The 21,793-nt window shown below is 40.9% G+C and overlaps 1 protein-coding gene across 2 annotated transcripts in view; it reads left to right on the top strand.

Annotated features, from left to right (window-relative positions):
* URB2 (URB2 ribosome biogenesis homolog) overlaps positions 1-21,793 on the top strand; it is a 198,083-nt gene that overhangs the window by 25,483 nt on the left and 150,807 nt on the right. For both annotated transcript variants that reach the window (XM_075862643.1, XM_075862642.1), the window contains exons 4-5: positions 11,270-14,537; positions 18,953-19,113. In XM_075862643.1, the coding sequence (XP_075718758.1) occupies positions 11,270-14,537; positions 18,953-19,113 (3,429 nt within the window). The remainder of the gene's footprint in view (positions 1-11,269; positions 14,538-18,952; positions 19,114-21,793) is intronic.

Genomic DNA, 21,793 nt, shown 5'->3' with positions numbered 1-21,793 from the left:
TCACCCGTTCGAGCAGGGATGCCACCAGCCCCCAGATTTAATGGCTCCCTGCTGTTTATTTATTGTGATGCAGCGCCGTGAAAAGGCTATTGCATCAGAATAAGGGGGGATTCACACGAGCGTGTATTGGGTCCGTGCCCTCCGCGTGGTTTTCACGCGCCACGCACAGACCAATACAAGTCTATGGGGCAGTACAGACAGTCCGTGCTTTTTGCGCAGCGTTTGTCAGCTGCGCAAAAAGCGCGACATGCTCAATATCTCCGCGTATTTCGCGCATCACGCACCCATTGAAGTCAATGGGTGCGTGAAAACCACGCAGGTCGCACGGAAGCACTTCCGTGCGAACCGACTGAAACAGCGCACCAGCTGTCAAAAGGATGAATGTAAACAGAAAAGCACCACGTGCTTTTCTGTTTCCAAACATCCAAACGGAGTGTCTTTGAGATGAGCGAACCCGGACAACCGAACTTCACCCAAAAAAATTCCGGTACGCGATGTCAGGAGATAGTCACTGTCCAGGGTGCTGAAAGAGTTAAACTGTTTCAGCACCATGGACAGTGACTTCCGATCTCAATATACATGAACCTGTAAAAAAAAGAAGTTCTGACTTACCGATAACTCCCGGCTTCTTCCTCCAGTCTGACCTCCCGGGATGACAATTCAGTCCAAGTGACAGCTCCAGCCAATCACAGGCCAAGCGCAGGCTGCAGCGGTCACATGGACTGCCGCGTCATCCAGGGAGGTGGGGCCAGATGTCAAGAGAGGCGCGTCACCAAGGCAACGGCCGGGAGGGAAGTTCTCGGTAAGTACGAACTTTTTCATTTTTTTTTAACAGGTTTCTCGATGTTGTGTTCGGCATTCACTGTCGAGGGTGCTGAAAGAGTTACTGCCGATCAGTTAGCTCTTTCAGCACCTTGGACAGTGACGGGCGTCGACTAGCCTCATCTCTATGATGGCGGCTGCGCGAAAATCACGCAGCCGCGCATCATACACGGATGACACACGCAGCTGTCAAGTGTTATTTGCGCGCGCAAAACGCCGCGTTTTTTGCGTGCGCGAAAACGCAACGTTCGTCTGAATCTGCCCTAAAGCCCACTAATGACCGCCTTGAAAATGCTTATTGGCGGTCATTAAGGGGTTAATCAACTTTGAAGTTGACTTTTATTAAAAAAACAAAGACAACAAAACTACTTTTTAAGGCCGGATTCACATGAGCGTGTGCGTTTTGCGTGCGCAATAAACGCTGCATTTTGCGTGCGCAAAAGGTCCGTGTGTCATCGGCATATGGTGCGCGGCTGCGTGATTTTCACGCAGCCGGCATCATGATGACACTCTGTTTTTATGTTTACATGGTGCTTTTTTGTTTTCATTCATAGTTTTGACTACTGTAGCGCGCATTACGCGCGGCACCCGGAAGTGCTTCCGTGTGCCGAGCGTGATTTGCACGCACCCATTTCAATGGGTGTGTGCAGCGCGAAACACGGGCAAATATAGGACATGTCATGAGTTTCACACAGCGCACATACGCTGCGTGAAATTCACTGACAGTCTGAACGGCCCCATTCGTTAACATAGGTCCGTGCAACGCGCGTGAAAATCACGAGCGTAGCAAGGACGTATTATACGTTCGTGTGAATAAGGCCTAAGATGCATCTTTTAACTATCTTGCATAGATAGAAGCTGTAGCATTCCATTAAAGCCAATTCAGTCAGGTCAGCTGAACGGAATGCTCGGCTGAAAGCTAGATTTAGCTAATAATGATCACACCTAATTTCATGAACCTAGATGTGATTGTTATTGGCCACATCCTGTGTTTCAGACATGCAGGACAGCATTCAGCCTAGCTGTCCGTTCAGCTGACCTGATGGAATCTGCTTTGAAACAAGGATACGGCTTCTATGTATACAAAATACATACACACCGTTTCTTAAAAAGTAATTTTTTTTTTTAAAATAAGTCAATTTAGTAATTGTTTAAAATCACTTAAAACATTGATTTATTTAAAAAATAAAAATAAAAATGCTGGCTTGAAAGGTGTACATAGCTGTTAATTTTTTTTATGAGCCACCGGATTGTTTATTACATATCTGGCGGCAGCTAGGAGGGACTATGCAGAGTTATTAAAGAAACCTTTTAAGCAATTATTCATTTTTATAAAACCGTTATGGGGCCCTCCAAGGAAAATAGGAGGTTTACCATAGTAGATGGAAGGACTACATTGGAGGGTCTTAAGAAAAATATACTTTTTTTTTTTTTGTGAGCAAGAAGGAAAGTGTGAGTATATAGTGCCATATTTTCCTGTGCGTATAAATAAATCTTTATAAATTTACTACATTTCATGTTGTGTTAAGAGAACTGTATATATGGGTATTATTTAGCGCACCATGAGGAAACTGTACATCATGGTTTGCACTGCCTTAAGGCACCATGAAGTACAGTAACGTCATGGCTTACTTCTGCCACCATGTCAAAAGACATGGTAGCAGAACAGTGTTATCGGCTGTCAGACAGGGGACCATGCGGGACGGGGGACGCCCGCAATCACTGTGATTGGTCAAACAGTAGTGACTGGCCAATCACAGCTTTGGAGAATGTTTACACGGCTGTTAACGCAATCATGGGCCAAAATATATTAGACTGAAATTTGTAATGGGTATGTCAACCGATACCCGCCCTCCAGTGATTTATCCAGTTTCCAAATCATAGGTAATAGATATATATATCTGAGAGAAAAGATGACACAAGAGACCATGCTTGTATGCTCAAAATCCTTCTCTGCGGTTTATTGATCCAAACAAGTATATAAGTATAATGACCGGAAAGGTGTAGGCTTTGGTTTCAGCCAATCATCTACAATATGATAATGACTCTGATTCAGCCAATGAGAATATTTCAATGCATTATAATAATTCTTCACCCTCCAAGCCCCAGGTGGCCTGAACCTTGTCCCATGGGAAGACACACATTTCAGAGACACAAGTTAATTTGTCTCTACTTCTTATCTCACTAAAGAATGGAGACTGCAGATAAGTTTAAATCATTTAAAGAGGCTCTGTCACCAGATTTTGCAACCCCTATCTCCTATTGCAGCAGATCGGCGCTGCAATGTAGATAAGAGTAACGTTTTTTTGTTTTTTTTAAAACGAGCATTTTTGGCCAAGTTATGACTATTTTTATATTTATGCAAATGAGGCTTTCTAAAGTACAACTGGGCGTGTATTATGTGCGTACATCTGGGCGTTTTTACTTCTTTTACTAGCTGGGCGTTGTGAATAGGAGTGTATGATGCTGACGAATCAGCATTATCCACTTCTCTTCGTTAACACCCAGCTTCTGGCAGTGCACAGACACAGCGTGTTCTCGAGAGATCACGCTGTGACGTCACTCACTTCCTGCCCCAGGTCCTGCATCGTGTCGGACGAGCGAGGACACATCGGCACCAGAGGCTACAGTTGATTCTGCAGCAGCATCAGCGTTTGCAGGTAAGTAGCTACATCGACTTACCTGCAAACGCCGATGCTGCTGCAGAATCAAATGTAGCCTCTGGTGCCGATGTGTCCTCGCTCGTCCGACACGATGCAGGACCTGGGGCAGGAAGTGAGTGACGTCACAGCGTGACCTCTCGAGAACACGCTGTGTCTGTGCACTGCCAGAAGCTGGGTGTTAACGAAGAGAAGTGGATGATGCTGATTCGTCAGCATCATAAACTTCTATTCACAACGCCCAGTTGTACTTTAGAAAGCCTCATTTGCGTAAATATAAAAATGGTCATAACTTGGCCAAAAATGCTCGTTTTAAAAAAAAAACAAAAAACGTTACTCTTATCTACATTGCAGCGCCAATCTGCTGCAATAGGAGATGGGGGTTGCAAAATCTGGTGACAGAGCCTCTTTAAACAGAGGGCTGAATCCCCTTCCCTCATGGTAAACAATGTCATTGTTCATTTGACCAAGGCTATTTGATCTGCTCCTTACAAGAATAATAAAACATTCAATTCAAGAACACATAACATAGAATTGCTTCAGGACATCTGCTGACATATTACTTTTTACTTATTAATCTCAAGATGGCTCCTTCAGGCCAAAAGATGGATTCCAACGATCCAAAATGGACGCCTACCATACAAAATGGAGTCCATGCAAAATCTTTTAAACATATTCTAATCACTTTCACAACGGCCGATAGCTGGTAGGGATCGGTTAATCACTAACTGCGATCCCTGCAATTAACCCCTTAGATGCCTCGACTAAAAGCAATCGCGGCATCTCGGTGGTTTGTAGTTGATCAGCATCCCTGCGACGCAATCGCAGGGGGTGCCGATGGTTGCTATGGGAGCCAGTAGCCTAACAATGGCCTCCTGACCTGCCATGTACAGAAGCCCAGTAGGCCCCACCTGGAGGCGAAGCCTAATAGGCTTGCTTTCTTTGTATGACTGTCTAGTCTAATGCATTACACTACGTGGGTAGTGCAATGTATTAGAATAAAGATCGGAGGTACAGGACTTCGAGCCCCCTAGTGGGACAAAAATAAATGTAATAAAAATACATATGGTATCGCCGTAATCGTATCAACCCACAGAATAAAGTTACATAGTACGGTTGAAAAAAGACACGTGTCCATCCAGTTCAACCAAGGGATGGGAAAAAGGGAAGGGAAGGGATGAAGCAAAAATACTACACATTGACATAGGAGTTGATATTTTTTTCGTTCAAGGAAATTATCTAAACATTTTTTAAAGCCATCTACTGTCCCTGCTGTGACCAGCTCCTGCGGTAGACTATTCCACAGATTAACAGTTCTCACAGTAAAGAAGACTTGTCGCCTCTGCAGATTGAATCTTTTTTTTTTTTTTTTTATCTAGACAGAGGGAGTGCCCCTTGTCTTTTGAGAGGGTTTTACATGGAACAGATTTTCCCTATATTTCTTGTATGTGCCATTCATATATTTATATAAGTTAATCATGTCCCCCAATAGTCGTCTCATTTCAAGGCTAAATAGGTTTAATTCTTTTAATCTTTCCTCATAACTTAGATTCTCCGTGCCCCTTATTAGCTTCGTTGCTCTTCTTTGTATTTTTTCCAACTCCAGGGCATCCTTTCTATGTACTGGAGCCCAGAACTGAACTGCATATTCTAGATGAGGCCTCACTAATGTTTTGTCTATTGGTAATATTATAGCCCTGTCTCGCGAGTCCATGCGTCTTTTAATACACGACAATATCTTGCTGGCTTTAGAAGCAGCTGATTGACATTGTATGCTGTTATTTAGTTTATGATTTACAAGTTACACCCAGATTCTTCTCAACAAGTGACTCCCCCAGTGTAGCTCCCACTAGGACATATGATGCATGCAGATTGTTGGTACCCAGATGCATAACTTTACATATATCTACATTAATCCTCATTTGCCAAGTGGATGCCCAAACACTGTCCAAATCAGCTTGCAATTTACGAACATCTTCTATAGACTGAACCATACTACATAGCTTGGTGTCATCTGCAAAAATAGAAATAGTGCTATTAATCCCATCCTCTATCTCATTAACCCCTTGCCGTTTGGCCACTTTTGACCTTCCTGACAGAGCCTTATTTTTCAAATCTGACATGTTTCACTTTATGTGGTAATAACTTCGGAATGCTTTTACCTATCCAAGCGATTCTGAGATTGTTTTCTCGTGACACATTGGACTTTGTTACTGGCAAAATTTGCTCGGTACATTTAGTATTTAATTGTGAAAAACACCTAAATTTAGTGAAACTGCAAAAATCTTTATAAATTTATATGTATCTGCTTGTAAGACAGGCAGTTATACCATACAAAATTGTCGCTAATTAACATCCCCCATATGTCTACTTTAGATTTGCATCATTATTGGAACTTCCTTTTATCTTTCTAAGACGTTACAAGGCTTAGAACTTTAACATTTTCAATAAAATTTCAAAAGGCTATTTTTTCAGGGACCAGTTCAGTTGTAAAGTGGCTTTTAGGGCCTTATATATTGGAAACCCACAATAAGTCACCCCATTTTAAAAACTTCACCTCTCATAGTATTCAAAACAGCATTTAGAAAGTTCCTTAACCCTTTAGACATTTTGACCCCACAGGTTTTTTGCAGAAATTTGAAGTAGGCTGTGGAAATGTAAATCTACTTTCTTTCAAAGAAAATTTAGGTTTAGCTATTTTTTTTTTTCTCATTCCCACAAGGACTAAAGGAGAAAAAGCACCATAACATTTGTAAATCATTTTCTCCCGAGTAAAACAATACCCAAAATGTGGTCATAAACTGCTGTTTGGACACACCAGAGGGCTTAGAAGGAAAAGAGCGCCATTTGGCTTTTGGAGTCAAATTTAACTGGAATGGTTTACGGAGGCCATGTCGCATTTCCAAACCCCTGAGGGACCAAAACAGTGAATACTCCCAAAAAGTGACACCATTTAGGAAACTACACCCCTTGAGGAATTAATCTAGTGGTCTAGTGAGCATTTTGACCCCACAGGTGTTTCATAGATTTTATTAGAATTGGGCAGTGAAAATAAAAATTAAATTTTTTTTCCTATAAGATATAGATTTAGCTCAAAATGTTTCATTTTCTCAAAAAATATAGAAGAAAAAGCACCCCATCATTTGTTAAGCAATTTCTCCTGAGTTTGGCAATACCCCATATGTGGTCATAAACTGCTTTTTAGGCACACGGCACGGCTCAGAAGGGAAGGAGCGCCATTTCGCTTTCGGAGTGCAGATTTTGCTGGATTGGTTTCTGGTCGCTATGTAGCATTTGCAAAGCCCCTGTAGGACCAAAACAGTGGAAACCCCCCAGAAGTGACCCCATTTTGGCAACTACACCCCTCAAGGTATTCACCTAGGGGTCTAGTGAGCATGTTAACCCTGCAGGTGTTTTTCAGAAATTAGTTTGCACTCGATGTTGCAGACTACAAAGTATTTGTTCACAATTGCAGGGCTCTGCGGTGTTGCTATCAGTGTGTGAAAAGTGGGAGAAGAGGTTGCATTGGCAATCGAACACAATGGGCAGCACTTTGAACACATTTTATAAGTGGTCAGAAACTTGTAAATAACTCATGAAAGAATAATGTAACGTTAAAACCAAGCACACCATTGTTTTTCTTGTGAAATTCTCGATAAGTTTGATGTATCACATGACCCTCTTCCCATTGAAAAAACTAAAGTTGGATACAAAATGGCCGACTTCAAAATGGCCGCCATGATCAACACCCAGCTTGAAAAGTTTCCCCCCTCCCATATACTAATGTGCCACAAACAGGAAGTTAATATCACCAACCATTCCCATTTTATTTAGGTGTATCCATATAAATGGCCCACCCTGTAAATGTTAACTTTATTCTGCGGGTCCGTACGATTCCGGCGATGCCTAATTTATAGCACTGTTTTATGTTTTACAACCTTTTGCACAAAAAAATTACTTTTGTAAAAACTTTTAAATGTTTCCGTCAACGTAGCTGTATGAGATGAGCTATAGTTTTTATAGGTACCATTTTTGGATATATGCGACTTTTGAATCCCTTTTTGTTTCAATTTTTGCAGGGAAAAGTGAGCAAAAAACAAATACTGGCTTTGTTTTTTACGTTTTTTTTTTACGCCGCTCACCGCGTGGAATAAATATTTTTTTATAGTTTATGCTGTTACGCTCACGGCGATATATGTATTTATTTCAATAATTAATGACTTGATAAGGGAAAAAGGGCGTTTTAGGTTTTATTTTATTATTTTAAACTTTTATTATATTTTTTACACTTTTTTTTCTTTAGTCCCTATAGGAGACTTGAAGGTCCAACTGTCAGTTTTTTTTTTCTAATACATTGCACTACCTATGTAGTGCAATGCATTAGATCTGTCAGCCGATTAGGCTTCGCCACTGGGCGCGGCATAATCGGCTTCCGTAATGGCAGTGCAGGAGGCCATTGTTAGGTCTCCTGTTGCCATAGTAGTAGTACGCAGCCCTGATTGCATGGCAGGGCTGCCGATCTGCTGACAACCTCAAACATGCAGCGATCGCTTTCGATTTGGTTCCTGCCGTTACAGGTGGATGTCAGCTGTAACATACAGCTGACATCCAACGCTAATGACGCCGGCTCAGCTACTGAGCCGGCGCCAGCTTGCCGACGGCAACGGAAGCCTATTAGTCCACGCCTCAGGGTGGGTGCTGGAAGTTATCTGTGTTAGGCAGACCAGGGAGGCCAGTATTAGGCCTCCGGATGCCATTGCAGCCACCGACACCCCGGCGATTTCATTGCTGGGGTGCCGATGTGCTGCAAACACCTTAAATGTAGTGATCGCTTCTGACCGCTGCATTTAAGGGGTTAATGGCAGTGATCAAAGCTGACTTCGGTCCCCACCATTACAGCAGTGTGTCAGCTGTAAGATACAGTTGACATCCGGGGATCATGGCACCGATTCAGCTTCTGAGCCGGTGCCATCCATTTGTCGTAAGTATGCGTCATTTTGCAGGAAGCACTGGCTTTCTATGATGTATACTTACGACAAATGTCGGGAACGGGTTAACCTGTGGAAATTTTTATGACGCGAACATAATTTATATTTGTAATTTTTACATTTTTAAGAAGCTTATTTTGTTTAATAATGTTGTAATAATCATTGGTGATTTATGTGTATATACAGTAATATTCCTCAATCCGTCATAAATGTGACCGGACTAGTACAATATTAGATATATACTGAAGTATTGGACGATCATGGAAAAATGTACAAAACAGATTTGTAGTGCTCAAGTACATTTAGTACGAAAAAAGTGAACACAAAAATATGGCACTTTTTTTTTTTTTTTTTAATCGAGAATTTCTTCATTGTTTAGTATTTTGTTTGCGGTCTTTGCTGGATTATCCAACTTCCTGAATTGTTATATGCTGGATAAATTAAATTTAGTTGTTTTGATTTTTTTAATTGTTCTTTAAAACTTTAATAACTTTTTGAAAAATCGTATTGATAGCATGTGATGGATAGGGGGTACTTTGTTTCAGTCCCTCACTATGTAATACTACGGCGCTTGCAGGAGTTCATCAGATGAGCACTGTCTCTGTGCTTGTGCGATCAACAGGATCAACATGACTGTACTAGGGCTGGGCGAGGTTGCCAAAAAAAATATTTTATTTTTTTTCGGTTTATCACTAATACCAAGAGATTTAATACATTTTCTTTTATATAAATAACTTTTTAACATATATTACTATAATAATTGTACGCAACTTCACAACTTTTAACGTCTGCAAATACTTTATCAGAAATACAATTGGAAAAATGTCTATATAATTGATAAATTCTACGTTCCCCGGCAGGGAACAGGTTAACAGAATCTATAATCAATGATGCGCTGCGTGCACTAACATCCCCCTCTGCCCGTCACCACCTAAGTCGGTCTCAGACATTGCAGGCGAGAGCAGTGTACATAGCAGCAGGGCCAGGCAGATAGCGCTGGCCGGGTACTCTGGGGCGAGATTACATTATAGTGTCTGAAGTGTGAGCAGGACCTTGTGCAGTACCGGTCCCACCATGAGGTTTTAAATAAATGACATTAAGGCTGGATTCACACGATCGTGATTGGACCGTGAAAAACCATCCGTGTGTCAGCCGGATTTCCCAGCCCGATCAAGGTACATGTGAAAGGGACTCTTGGTATCAGTCATTTAGGCACATGACCGTGAACAAAGATGGCCATTAAAAATGGTTATTTGTCAGTTTTTCATGTCTATTTTGCGTCGGTGTCTCTAAATTTTCATACATTTGCCATCCGTTTTTTATGGCCGTTAAAAAATAAAAATGGATTTAATTTGTCAGGTTTTTTTTTTTGTCCCAATTCCCTGAAAGCACCACAGTGCCTGTGTTGATAGTGCCACAGTGCCCACATCAGTGCCACAGCGCCCACTTGAAATGAATGCACACATCAGTGCCCACATATGACCATGCCACAGAGCCCACATGTAATGACAGTGGCCATATAGTGCCACAGTGGCCAGATATAGTGACATAGTGCCCACATCAGTGCCGTAGTGACAGTGCCCATATAGGGCCACCCCCAATATTTTGCTACAGTGCCAATGTAGATGGTGCCACACCCCTAGCAGATCACACCCCCTTTCATGTAGATCGCACCCCCCCTTCCTTCCTTGCAGATCGCACCTCCCCTGCCTTCCTTGCAGATCGCACCCCCCTTCCTTCCTTGCAGATCGCACCCCCCTTCCTTCCTTGCAGATCGCACCCCCCTTCCTTCCTTGCAGATCGCACCCCCCTTCCTTCCTTGCAGATCGCACCCCCCTTCCTTCCTTGCAGATCGCACCCCCCTTCCTTCCTTGCAGATCGCACCCCCCTTCCTTCCTTGCAGATCGCACCCCCCTTCCTTCCTTGCAGATCGCACCCCCCTTCCTTCCTTGCAGATCGCACCCCCCTTCCTTCCTTGCAGATCGCGCACCCCCCTTCCTTCCTTGCAGATCGCGCACCCCCCCTTCCTTCCTTGTAGATCGGACTCCTACCCTCCCCCCTGTGTACATCGCGTCGCTGTAGCTGCCACTAAGAGCTGAATCCCCAGCCAGAGGTTGCCGACGCTTTGGCTGGGGATTCAGCTCCTAGTGGGAGCTACAATGGTGCGATCGACAGGGGGGGGGGGGGTGGTGGTGGTGGGATATGCAAGGGGGCATGGCTATATATGAGGAGTCTCTGCTTCCCCATGGAACAGCAGTTCTGTGGGGATGCAGAGACCGGACGTGGCAGACGAGGTAGTGACGACGCGGCAAGGCGGAGCTTCCTCCTGCAGCACAGCGTGGCGTTGCCACTACAGAATCGATTCTGTTAAAAAAAAAAAAAAAAACAGAATCGTGAGAGCCCATGAGGGCGAATTAATCAAATTAATTTGATTAATCACCCAGTCCTAGGCTGTACTATACATCCATGGTCATGCGCCGCAACTGCTGATCTTGGCAGTTTACCCCTTAGATGACTCAGTCAACAGTGACCGCGTTATCTAAAGTGTTTGAAAGAGGGAGTAGGCTCCCTCTGTTAGATCATCAGCGAAATGCGATCATGAGGTGCAGATGCATTACCAGAGAATAACATTCACTCCTTATTCTGCTCCAACTCCATATGGTCAAATTACAGAGCCAACACGTGTGAATGAGGCATAAGTCACTATTTTGGTATACACATTTTCCTTTTATATGTCTATGTTTGTTAAACATGCCACTAACCGCCTGAATCCTTTTTTTTTTTTTTCTCTCTCTCAAGGTAATCAATGATATTATTGCAGTTACACCAACAAAGCCAAGCCCACCAGCTAGTATTGGAACAGTGTTAAGCTGTTGTCAAGGTGTTCTCTCTACTCCATGTTTTGGAATGGTCTACAGAGCAAAATGTGAACTCATGGTAGAACTTTTAAGTAAGCTATGTTTATTGGCTTGTCACTGCTTGACTTCAGACTACGCCATCACACATCAAGTTTTCAATGTACTTAACGTATCAATTAAACAGTATACACTTCTACAGAGACAGCAGAGCAACACCAACAGACTTTTCACACAAGTGCTCACACAACTTTTTGAACCATGTTTGCTTTTAAGGAATTCCTTAAACAACCATGTCTTTGAGGATATTAACAGTGGAATCCACCATCTCATCAAAGATATTGGGAATAACATAGAGGTTGTCCTTCATACTGGTCTTTTCCAGGCTGAACTTCTCGCTTTTTACAAAGAACAGCTGCTTCCTCAATTGGAGAAATCAGAGAAGATAAAGGGACCGTTCAAAGATTGTTTGACTCCAATTGGCTCTATGTTAGCAAAACTGGAAAAAATAGAATTTTGTGAGAGAGAATCCAAACTTTCCTTCTTGGCCAATTCGGTTCCCCTACTGTATAAACTCTTTTTAGACTCTTACTGCAAAGATGGAAATGAAATACTTTGCTTTCAAATGCTTGTCAAATTATTTAGATGTCTTTGTGCACCTTTTACTGTAGAAAAGGATGACCTAAAAGTATATTTTCCAGGATGGCCGATTGGTATAAATGCACTAGAAAGTATGCTGAATCTTGCTCTTCGTCATAATATATATAATATTGTAGAGGATAACCTGAAACGGAATGGTATTCAGTACAAATTCTATCGAAGTTTAACAGAAATACTATTGTTCAATCCTTGCACATCCTCATTACCTTGGTTCAGTTGTTTGAAAACTTTGAACTTATTAAATCATCTTATTGTAGAGCCTGACCTTGCTGAGATATTACGTTCATGCTTTAATGCAGATATTTCTGATGCACGCACCAGGAAAGCACAGGAAGCTTTAGTTGTTAGCCTTCTGAAGACATATACAAAGCTTCGACAGTTTCCAAAACTGTTTCAGATAATTCTTAATGTCATAAGTCAGTCAGCAACAGATGAACTAAAGCAACCAGTTATTTTGTCAGGATTGACCGAAAAGCTTGCAGAATTTCTTGTTCAACTTTCACCTAATCAAATGTTGGATATGTGGACTATGGTTTTGAAAAACTGTCAACTTCCACATATTAAAGATGACCCAAGTCTCAGATTGAAACTGGAACACTTTGGCTCACTTCTGCATTGTTTAATGATGAACATGAAAAGCTTAGACCGTAATACTCCAGTTCCAGTTATCCAACGATTTCAGCATCTCATGAAGCAAATTGCCGAAGAGCTTATATTGCCTTCCCTAACCCTTCTGAAGGAACATAATGAGGAGGCAGATGATACATCCTGGCGTCTAAAGCTCTGTGAAGTTGTCCTTCTGCTTCTTTATACATGGATAGAAGTAAATACTGTGACTGCATTGAATTGTGACAAATATGTTTCACAGATTTGTGAACTGGTTCTACCATTGGACTCGTCTTTGGAGCATTGGGACTTTTCTACCTTCTTTGAAGATAAAGAATGTTGGCATAAAGTTTATAGTCTTTGTAGGCAATCCAATCCAATCAGCATGTTCTACCTTGGACTTCTTTCCATTCAGAAAATAAAACTTATCCTTATGCACATTCACACACCAACTGAATCTGAAAGACTCACACTTCAAGCATGTGCATCTTTTTTGGTTAATTCTATCATCTTTTTTAAGAACCACAAAGATCAAAAACCTTGCACTGGCAATGTTAGTGCATTTTACTTTAATTGCCTCCCGGTAGCTCAGTGGCACTTTATTGTATCAAATATTATGATTCTCCTTCCATATATATCCCTTAAGGATATGAACAATATTGCTGATTTTCTGTTGGAAACTCAACTGCCCACTAATGACCAAAGCAAGCATGATGACAAAGATATCACAATCGCCTTTAAAGAGATTTCTACGAGTCTACTCCGAAGCGATTCTTTCTCGGAAATGTGCATTTTGCAGTGTAGTTTTATAACCAGCATCATTAAAAAGTGTGCCATGCTGGTTAGAGAGCAAACATTATTACGTGAAATTTTTGATCTGCTTTCTTTGAAAAACTCCGATTGGCATGAGTATATTTCTGTATATAACAAAGGAGCCAAAATGGTAGATCCAAAAGGGATTGACAGTTGTGATGACTTAGCGTTTATGACCAATATGAAGAATGTTCTGCAACGTGTTTCATCAGTGCCAAAGGTGAACGAATACATCTGTTTTGATACGGATATGAACTTGCTAATGAATCTGGTAGAATTAGTTTCTATGTTGAAACCAAACAGCCTGCCACCATCAGACCTATGTCGATGTTTTTTCTTATTATTATCTATGGCTAACGCAAGTCCTTCAAAGAGCCTGCATGTTGCAAGTGTCTGTTACAGAAGTTTAACATGCCTGCTTTGCAGTACTCATGCAAATTCTTTATTTAAAATTGCATATGCTAGTGACATTCTAAAAGTTGTTATGACCTGCATCCAGTCAGCAGACTGGGAGGTTACTGAAGCTGATGAACAGTACTGGCCAAAATTTCTTGACATTATGCACTTCTTTTTTGACACTTTCTTTTCTCTTGTGATAAAGCGAAAACAGAGTGTACTGGTTAATCTAGAAAAGTGCACAACCTTTGTGCTGAATTCTATTTCAAAGGCGGAAAGCACATTATGGAGTACCTGTATGGGTCAGTTGCATATTGTGATACTGAAAAACTTATGTCATCATGTAACACTTACTATCCAGGAAGATAATTCAAAAGAGGAACAGATTGAATGTCTAAATTGCCTATTGAAACAAATTGCTATAAAACTGAAGACTGTTATTCAGCAATGCTTAGAGATTACGGTCCCTAGTCCATTTTTGCCCTTGATTCTAGTGACCTCTACAACTACTCTTCTTGAAGCAGAACTTAGTGTTAAAGGGAACCTGCAAAATACTGAACTGTACAGAATCTTTTGCTCGCAAATTCTGAAGGAGCTTTGTTATGCAAAGGAACAAAATGCATTTTTGAAATCCGCATTGCATTATTTAACCGTGTTTATGTCCGTGAAAGACGTTTGTCTTAAACAGCAAGGGTTGGCGACCTCTGTATTTACTACTGTGGGAAATCTACTCGCTAGTAAGTATGAAAAGCATATGTTTTTGTATATTACATAACTCAGAATTTCTTCCTTGACTGCATGACTATTCTACCTAATCTAAGTTACACAATCTATTTTATTGGATCGTGAACCTTCCTCTTCTTTTCTTAACTCTATTCTCTTTTTCGCGTTTTCACTCTATTCTTTTTAACCTACTTGTTGCCCGCCCCTCCAGTTAGAAGGGTAGCTGGTATGCTCTGCCGTTCCCTTACTTTTCTTATGCTAATGCCTTAGATTTTGGCACTATTCTTTTGTTGCCTTCTTTCTGCAACATTTTTCTTCGTTTCATACTTTTGATACTAAATTATCATAAGAGACAGCACTTTCACATGGCAGTCCCTGTGGCGATCTGACAAACAGCTGATTCTGCAAGGAGAGGCCTTCTCTGGCCAGACATTTCCTTTGCAGTGGCCGCTGCAGAGGAAATGTAGAGTTACATTGCGACCATCCAAAAGAGTGCACTGTAGCAGTCCGTTGTGGCTCATACAATTAGGACCCCACACTATGACCTCCATATTCCCTAATAGAGCATATGGACAGGGGTTGCCTTCATGTCTTTTTATGCATCTTGTAAAAACCTCTAAAGGTTCAGTTGTCAGCTGTTGGGTTCATTTTTTGCTTCTTAAAGAGGCTCTGTCATCTCCTATTGCATGTGATCGGCGCTGCAATGTAGATAACCGTAACGTTTTTTTTTGTTTTTTTAAAAAAAACGTTAATTTTTGGCCAAGTTATGAGCTATTTTATATATGCAAATGAGGTTTGAAATGTTTAACTGGGCTTGTTTACGTGTATGACGCTGACCAATCAGTGACCAGTCCGCATCATACACTCCTCTACATTTATTTACACAGCAGCGATGTGCAGCCACATACACCGAGATTAACGTTAATCGAGTGTCCTGATAATGAATACACATGATCATCCAGCCTGGACGTCATGTGTATTCAGAATCCTGACACTTCTGACTCCTGTGAGATTTCTAGCAAGGGAAACGAAATCTCGCGAGATTACGGAGGTAAACGAGATTTAGTTTCACTTGCTGGAAATCTCACAGAAAAGATTCAGAATTGTCAGGATTCTGAATACACATGACGTCAAGGCTGGATTTCATGTGTATTCATTATCAGGACACTTGATTAATGTTAATCTCTGTGTATGTGGCTGCACATCGCTGCTGTGTAAATGAATGTAGAGGAGTGTATGATGCTGACTGGTCACTGATTGGTCAGCGTCATACACGTAAACACGCCCAGTTAAAAACACAATACACGCCCAGTTGGACATAACGAAAAAAAAACGCCCAGTTGTTCATTTCATTTGCATATATATATATAAAATAGCTCATAACTTGGCCAAAAATGAACGTTCATAAAAAAAACAAAAACTTTACTGTTATCTACATTGCAGCGCCGATCACATGCAATAGGAGATAGGGATTTGAGAATCTGGTGACAGAGCCTCTTTAAGGCTACATTCACACGAGCGTGACAGATTTACGCATGTATAAAAAACACGCGTAAATCTAGTCCGTGTGTGTTGCGTTTGCTTTTTTTTTTAAATTGAATTGATGAGCAAATCATGCACAGCACAGGGATCCGTGTGCGTGGTTTTCACGCACGCATTGACTTCAATGGGCGCATACGTGCGAGAAAACGCACCAATATAGGACATGCAGAGAGTGACCAATCACTGTAAACGATCACATCAAAGTTCATAACGGAGTTGTGATCAATTACAGGTGGATCCTGCGTGTCAGACACGCAGGACCCGCCGTCACTGAACCCTTCAGGTCTTCGCGACTGACAGATCCTTTTAAAGCGAACGATACAGTGATTCTGTATGGAGAATACTGAACAGCTGTATCGCCAAAAGTAAAAGGAATTTTTAATAAAAACTATTTACAAAGTTAGTCACACTGTAGATACAAGCAAAAATAGAAAGAATTTCTCCAGCTCACCTATTAACATGTGACGTAGTCTCGCTGTACACTGCAATTCCCCATCAAGTCGCACATGATGCACTAAAATATCATCTTATAACTCACAGTACCCACACCAAGGATTTCCAAAATTACATTCTAGAAATACTCATGTTTCTCATGTCGCACAATTACTTCCAATTTGATGAGAAATTTTACCTACAATTAGCAGGTGTCTCAATGGGGGCAAAATTCTCCCCATCTATCGCAAATCTAGTAATGTCCTGGTGGCAGGAATTCCATATATTTTCAAACAATCCATATGAAAAACAGATAGAATGGTACGGAAGATACATCGACGACCTTCTACTAATATGGAAAGATGATTCAAAATCAATTCCCTCATTCATTGAATTCATAAATAACAACAATTATAATCTTAGTTTTACTCATCACCATGATCAAAATAAAATTACTTTCCTAGATCTGGATTTAATAGGAGAAACAGACAGCATCATACAAATACAAACCCACCGCAAAATAACTAGTGGTAACACAATATTACATGCTGAAAGCAACCACTTAAAACAAACCATAAAATCCATTCCAGTGGGGGAAATGTACCGGGCAAAGAGAAATTGCACCTCTCACACCCAATATGTGAAAGTGAAAAACCAAATCGAAAACAGACTACAAAAAAGAGGATACCCAAAATGGTCCCTCAAAAGAGCTGATATCATCCCGTCCAAAACGGACAGAACACACCTATTAAATCAAATCAAAAATACCAAAGTGGAACCAAATAAACCAACTTTAGTGCTACAACAAAGCAACCAGTTTCAACAAATTAAACAAATCGTCAATAAATATATACCAATATTAATGGAGGACGATAATTTAAGATCAATTTTAAAAGACGGTTGCAGAATAGTAGCTCGCAAAGCTCCATCAATAGGAAGTGTTCTTTCACCATCTGTATTCCACTCCACAGAACCTACTACCACATGGTTGGAAAATAAAGGATCATATAAATGTGGACCACATCCATGCAAAATATGTTCATATACCCATGTATCAAAAACCTTCTCAAATTCTAACAACTCTGAAACGTTTCCTATACAAAGTTACATCAATTTCAACTCAGAACTAGTAATATACATAATTGAATGTACAGAATGTAATTTAAAGTATATAGGCTGTACAAGCCGCAAATTAAAAATCCGCATACTTGAACATCTAAGTTATATAAGAAACTCTAACATCCAAAACATCTCAAACGCGGCAAGACACTTCATCTATTTCCATAAAAGAACAATAAACTCATTTCGATGTTATGCAATTGAAAAAATTCGTAAATCTAAAAGAGGAGGAAATATGAAAGAAAAAAATGCTCCAAAGGGAAGCATATTGGATATTTCATCTCAAAACCCTGAAGGTCTCAATTTAAAAAGAGAGATTATGCACTATTATTAATACACAATTATAACAGTCAGTAAACATAAAATCTACATAATACTATATACAATATTACGCTAAATCGACTAACATCAGTAGTAGACAATAAACAGTCTAACTCAAACCATCCAATTGTGTAACAGTTTACAACCTCAATTTGTCTATTTAATACGTTTTTAACTAGCATATTTTATCAACCAATAGATATGCCTTTTAGCAGACTAAGTTACCCAATATCTATCAACATCAACACATTCACAATTCAATTTTTCACTACTTCTTTCTTCGTACATTCAGTCACAATACACACACATTTGACACAATGCGTTATATACATAAAACAAAATAATTCAATAAAAACACCCTAGATCTCCCAATCTGCATATATTCGAATGAAAATACACAACAGAAACAGACATCACTCAAATATCAACTTCATTTATCGGAACCGACAAATTAATAAAATATACTCACCAACATGAAGTCAGCCAGATAACGAACCCAGGTTTTCGGTAAATGAAAGCGGATCCGAGGCTGCGCTCCAGCACCATGCATCCCTGGAACGCAATCAAATACACACCTGAGATCAGGAATATTTAAACTAAGCATTCAAAGTCAGTCACTCCATCTTAAGCCATGAATAAGGACGGAGACACCGTACGAAACGCGTAGGCTTCCTACTTTCTTCATCCACTCTATTCTTGCAGGATCATAACTAATATATGCCAAAGAAAACTTTCTTTTAACTAAGAATCATTAAAACTTGGAAAAAGCTTCCTTTTAACTACTTCCAGCGCTGATTCCAACCAAACCCCTTTTTTCAAAATAGTTAGTCACACTGTACTAATGTGTTTTTTTTTTTGTTTTTTTTTTAAAAAAAAGCCCTCTAAGGTGTACATAGTCTAAGCTTTATAACTATTAGTGTGAAACTATAATGCCTTATCTTTACAAAAAAGGAAACCTTGTGGGGTTTTTTTTGTTTTGTTATTTTAAATGCTCCTTTTTTTTTCCCACCCTGAGGTCCTTGGATCAATAATGAGATGCTCCAGAATGCTGAAATAGAGCTGCAGCACTTATTAAATAGAGTGATCGAAAATTGTACCTGTGAGGAATTTCACGCATTAATGAAATTTGTTTTTAACAAACTTGAAGTCTGCAACTTGTGGAGAAAGAGTTTTAAGGTTGGTAATTTTTCATTATTTACCTGCTAATTTTTAACTGCAATTTTCATGTTTGCAGTACAAAAGTAATCAATTCTGACCAGTGGAAATTTATCTTTAGACTAGTTTATTTTTAAATTGGCTTTGTTTTTTTTGTTTTTTGTATCTTGGTACGCTCGCGTTTTTCAGCCCGTGCTCCTATACAAAGTATGGGAGCGCGGTCCGTAAAAAGCAAAAGACAGGACATGTCCACTCTTTTGCAGCGGCTTTCTACGGCCCGGACAACTTCCCCTATATATACGGGAAGGTGTCCGTGGTCAATAGAAATGAATGGGTCCGTAATTGACGACCGCAATTATGGCTCGCAATTACGGATGAATTCTACGGTCGTGTGCATAGGGCCTAAAGCTGGGGACCACTGACCCCATTACGGACGAAAGCTGTGCAGAGTCGGATGTTTCGTTCTAAGATCATTGAGTTGTAGTATTCGTGCAAGGGTTGACAAGGTCCCTAAAAGGGAAGAAACCAGCTGTATACCAAGGTTGAGACATCGTGGAAGTCATGCTATCAAGGAGGTTTGGAGTAAATAGAAAAGGGATAAGAGGGAAGTGAAGATGGCTAGTTGAAACTGAATTCTGCATTTATGCCAAATGACTCTTAAAGAGGCTCTGTCACCAGATTTTGCAACCCCTTTCTCCTATTGCAGCAGATCGGCGCTGCAATGTAGATAAGAGTAACGTTTTTATTTTTAAAAAACGAGCATTTTTGGGGAAGTTATGACCATTTTAGTATTTATTCAAATGAGGCTTGCTAAAGTACAACTGGGCATGTATTATGTGCTTACATCTGGGCGTTTTTACTTATTTTACTAGCTGGGCGTTGTGAATGGGAGTGTATGATGCTGACGAATCAGCATCATCCACTTCTGTTCGTTAACACCCAGCTTCTGGCAGTCCAGACACACAGCGTGTTCTCGAGAGATCACGCTGTGACGTCACTCACTTCCTGCCCCAGGTCCTGCATCGTGTCGGACGAGCGAGGACACATCGGCACCAGAGGCTACAGTTGATTCTGCAGCAGCATCAGCGTTTGCAGGTAAGTAGCTACATCGACTTACCTGCAAACGCCGATGCTGCTGCAGTTTTTTGAGCAACTCACGGTTTTCGCTGCGCTTTCGCTGCGTTTTTTACGTCCGTTTTTGGAGCGGTTTTCATTGGAGTCTGAGAAAACGGCTCCAAAAACGTCCAAAGAAGTGTCCTGCACTTCTTTTGACGAGGCTGTATTTTTACGCGTCGTCGTTTGACAGCTGTCAAACGACGACGCGTAAATGATAGGTTGTCTGCACAGTACGTCGGCAAACCCATTCAAATGAATGGGCAGATGTTTGCTGACGTTTTGGAGCCGTATTTTCGGACGTAAAACGAGGCATAATACGCCTCGTTTACGTCTGAAAATAGGTCGTGTGAACCCAGCCTTACTTGAAAGCGACAGCGAAAGTGTCGCTTCAAGGGATTCTATGGATATGAGACCCAGCCCCAGTGATATGGGAGACGGCGCAGTTGCCACAACATCCGTTCAAAGTGCAGCCCCTGAAATTGCACAACCCCACCAAACCGATTTAGTGTGGGAACCCACGAGTTTATTTTCTCCCACCATAAATGACTTTATTGCTACTCCTGGCATAAGTCCCAATGTCAGTAATTTTTCACCACTAAATTATTTTAATATTTTTATTACGGACCAAGTTTTGGAACATTTTGTGCAGGAAACAAGTTTGTATGCCAGGCAGTACATTGCCAATAAGCCTTCGTCACCTAATGCCAGGTTGTGGAATACCACAAATTTCAAAGGGCGTCTCTCATTCCGTCAATTCATACCCTCAAAAAGTGCAAAATACGGGGTAAAGATCTACAAGTTATGTGAAAGCACTACTGGCTACACATGTGCATTTAAGATCTACGAGGGTAAAGACAGTGAATTTAATCCACCAGGGTGCCCTCCAAATATTGGTACCTTTGGTAAGATTGTGTGGGATTTAATTGGCCCTTTCCTACACAAGGGGTATCCTGTATACACGGACAGTTTTTATACCAGTGTGCCATTGTTTAGCGCCCTTCATTGTGCCAACACCGGAGCCTGTGGCACAATACGCAGGAATCGCAAAGGTTTCCCACGTCAACTTGTGGATAAAAAACTACGAAAGGGGGAGTCATGCACTTTTCAAATTGAGAAGATGCTGGCTTTAAAATTTCGTGACCGCAAGGACGTCTACATGATCAGCACTATCCATACAAGTGCAACAGCAACTGTTAGAGAACGTGGGGCCTCTGCAGATAGACAAAAGCCTGTGTGTGTCATCGGCTATAACAAATTCAGGTTGCGATGCAGAACGCATTTGTCCTGTACAAAAAATCAGCGGGCAGGGCGACATTCTTTGAATTTCAGGAGAAGGTGATTGAAGAGCTCCTATTTCAATCTGCAGACCAGAGAGTAGTCCATGAGTCAGAGGATGCACACCGACTTGTTGAAAAAAATTTTTTACACCCCATCCCTTCAACATCTAACCAAAAATACCCCAAACGAGGTCTGCTGAAAACGAGGACAGCGAAGTGAGTCACGATATTATTGTTCCGCTTGTCCTTCCAACCCTAGTCTATGCATAAGTCCCTGTTTTGTCCTTATCAATACACTATGGGCTTTA

The sequence above is a fragment of the Rhinoderma darwinii genome, chromosome 4 (genome assembly GCF_050947455.1).
Source record: "Rhinoderma darwinii isolate aRhiDar2 chromosome 4, aRhiDar2.hap1, whole genome shotgun sequence".
Lineage (NCBI taxonomy): Eukaryota > Metazoa > Chordata > Amphibia > Anura > Rhinodermatidae > Rhinoderma > Rhinoderma darwinii.
This window is presented reverse-complemented; position numbering and strand designations above follow the sequence as displayed.